Source organism: Trachymyrmex septentrionalis, unplaced genomic scaffold (genome assembly GCF_001594115.1).
Source record: "Trachymyrmex septentrionalis isolate Tsep2-gDNA-1 unplaced genomic scaffold, Tsep1.0 scaffold162, whole genome shotgun sequence".
Lineage (NCBI taxonomy): Eukaryota > Metazoa > Arthropoda > Insecta > Hymenoptera > Formicidae > Trachymyrmex > Trachymyrmex septentrionalis.
Window position 1 is genome coordinate 9,191 of NW_017304781.1, and position 2,749 is coordinate 11,939.

The 2,749-nt window shown below is 33.8% G+C and overlaps 2 protein-coding genes across 2 annotated transcripts; both read left to right on the plus strand.

Moving 5' to 3' along the window:
• The first annotated feature begins 385 nt into the window (after positions 1–385).
• LOC108746281 (multidrug resistance-associated protein 4-like) lies at positions 386–1,852 on the plus strand. The gene is made up of 4 exons (XM_018482952.1): positions 386–397; positions 644–769; positions 1,123–1,314; positions 1,703–1,852. The coding sequence occupies exons 1-4, from the start codon at positions 386–388 to the stop codon at positions 1,850–1,852; spliced, it is 480 nt and encodes a 159-aa protein (XP_018338454.1).
• Positions 1,473–2,304, plus strand: LOC108746282 (histone-lysine N-methyltransferase SETMAR-like). The gene has a single exon (XM_018482953.1). It carries the CDS (start codon positions 1,998–2,000, stop codon positions 2,268–2,270), a length of 273 nt encoding a protein of 90 aa, XP_018338455.1. The 5' UTR covers positions 1,473–1,997; the 3' UTR covers positions 2,271–2,304.
• The last annotated feature ends 445 nt before the right edge of the window (positions 2,305–2,749 follow it).

Here is a 2,749-nt window from a genome sequence, read left to right on the forward strand (position 1 = left end):
AGACAGGTGTTCGATTTGTAAAAGAATTACCCATATATACGGAATGTTAACACAATTTTATAATAAATTATACATAATTATGTAAATTTTTACATAGTTTGACAAAGTGATGTTTTTATATATGAAATGTAATTACATATGAAAAAAGAAATTTTTTTTACCAGGAGACTGTAAATAGACAAAAATCTAGTTAAGTAAAAAATTGCAATTTTTATTTGTTACAGTAACAAGTAGAAAACTTTTTTATAATTTTTTAATTAAATAATTTTTTTATAATTTAATAATCAAAAACTTTATATTCTTATGAAATATTATAAAATCATAGAAACATACTTATACAAATATAGTACCACTATTAATAATAACATACAAAAAGAGAATAAGCATGTATGGGAATGTATGTGTCTCACAATCAGATATATTACAAATGGTTGATTACAAGATGAATGATTCTAATTGATATTAAGCTGCTTTATTCAGTTTTATTACAATTTTTATAGGGAGTTTTGTATATCTTTTTTGTAAAAATCAACCAAAGAAAAATTCATGTTGTGCTTGTATGTATTGATAGATGTATGGATGGAGCAAAAAAAAGTGAAAACATCTATTACTTAATTTATAATTATTTTTAATACTGTTATAGTTATTACGGTTGAACACTGCAGCCATGAACCAAATCGGACAGATCATGAATCTTCTCAGCAACGATGTCATTCGCTTCGATCAATTAACAATGTACTTGAATTACATATGGATCATGTCTTTTATGGTAATTCTTTATCTCGTGAAAGTATTCGTATACATTCCATAGTAACAGTATACATTGCACAGAAAATTTCGATTACACTCTTGAACAAAAGTCTTAAATTTAAACTTCTAACTTAAATGTATTAACCTCTTCGGTAGATTATTGATAAGTATTAATTTTTTAATAATTATAGTATAATTTGTAGAAAACCTATATTGATTATATGTGTATATAAGCTAATTGTATACATTTTACAACTCGTGAGTTAATTTAGACTAAGACTACTAAAGATATAGGATCTTTTTTTCACTTATTTTGAAGTTGCTCTTAAATTATTGTTTTTTAAAGCTCACCAGTTTTATTTTTATTCGCAGACCGCAATCATAGGAACAATAATGTGGCAAAAAGTCGGTATTTTGTATTTGGTTGGCATTGGGACATTGTTGATCATTGTCCTCCCAGGACAAGAGACTTTGTGCTTCTTGAATCTCAAACTCAGAACCATGATTGCGCTACTGACGGACCGAAGAGTACAACTAATGAGCGAACTTATAGCTAGGATACAGGTATCCCCAAAAAGTTGATTAGTTATTTTATTATTAAACAATATATAGGATAAATAGAATAATACGAATGAATAATACGAATAATATTAAGGTCCAAGTAACACATCGGTCAATAAGTCCCCGGTCTGACACATAGAGAGCGTCACTAACACAAAAAGTACATAGTGGTTCGAAAGAACAGACCCTTTTAGGCGTACTGTCAAATGTATATGTCATTCGGATCATTATTGTGTGAGTTATTGAAGCTTTAGTGACGCTAATTTGGTTATTTTCATAACAATGGAAAAAAAGGAATTTCGTGTGCTCATTAAACACTGCTTTTTGATGGGAAAAAACACCGTTGAGGCAAAACAGTGGTTGGACAAACATTATGGCACCTCTGCCCCAGGCAAATCAACAATTATCGACTGGTATGCTGATTTTAAACGCGGTCGTACGGACACCGACGATGCACACCGCTCTGGTCGCCCAAATGAGGCAGTTGTCCCCGAAAAAATCAAGCAGGTCCATAAATTGGTTTTGTCCGACCGTAAATTAAAGCTGGATGATATTGCTGACATCGTAAAGATATCCAAGGGAAGTGTTTTTACCATTTTACACGATCATTTGTCGATGCGGAAGCTGTGTTCGAAGTGGGTGCCGCGTTTGCTCACTGTGGATCAAATGCACCGTGTCACAAGTCGATGGCAACGATGGTTAAATTGAACGAGTTGGGCTTCCAGCTGCTCCCGCACCCACCGTATTCGCCAGATTTGGCCCCCAGCGACTATTTCCTATTCGCTGAGCTCAAAAAAATGCTCGCTGGGAAGAAATTTCGATCGGATGAGGAGGTCATCGCCGAAACTGATGCGTATTTTGAGGGTCAGCCAAAATCGTTCTACAAAACCGGCATCGAACGTTTGGAAAGGCGTTGGACTGATTGTATTGCCTTAAAAGGAAACTATATTGATGAATAAATTCGAATTTTTATGTAACACTTGTGTTTTCTTTGCTAGACCGGGGACTTATTGACCGATGTGTTATATCTCCAATCGATTGAATGACACTATTGATTCACTCAGCAGTATTATATAGCCCTTGCGGAAAGTACAACGCGACGAGTTGAAGTACTCGTATGTTAAAGTATATTGACATTTTATAGGTCACATCGGCAGTCAAATTATTTTCCATTAAGACAAACGTTATCAAAGTGAAATAGTCGGTCAATGGTTTAGTGAAGACTATGATGGCCAAATATGCGGCGCGCACTTACGACAAGAATTTAATTTGATTGATCTCTAATTTTCTGATTACTGACACAATCTGGCTTTCTCCCAGGCGTACATCTTCACCGCCTAAACCGAGAATTACCATTTCATAAATTTAATTCATAAAATTTTTTTACGAGTGATAACACATCGGTCAATAAGTCCCCGGTCTAGCAAAGAAAACACAA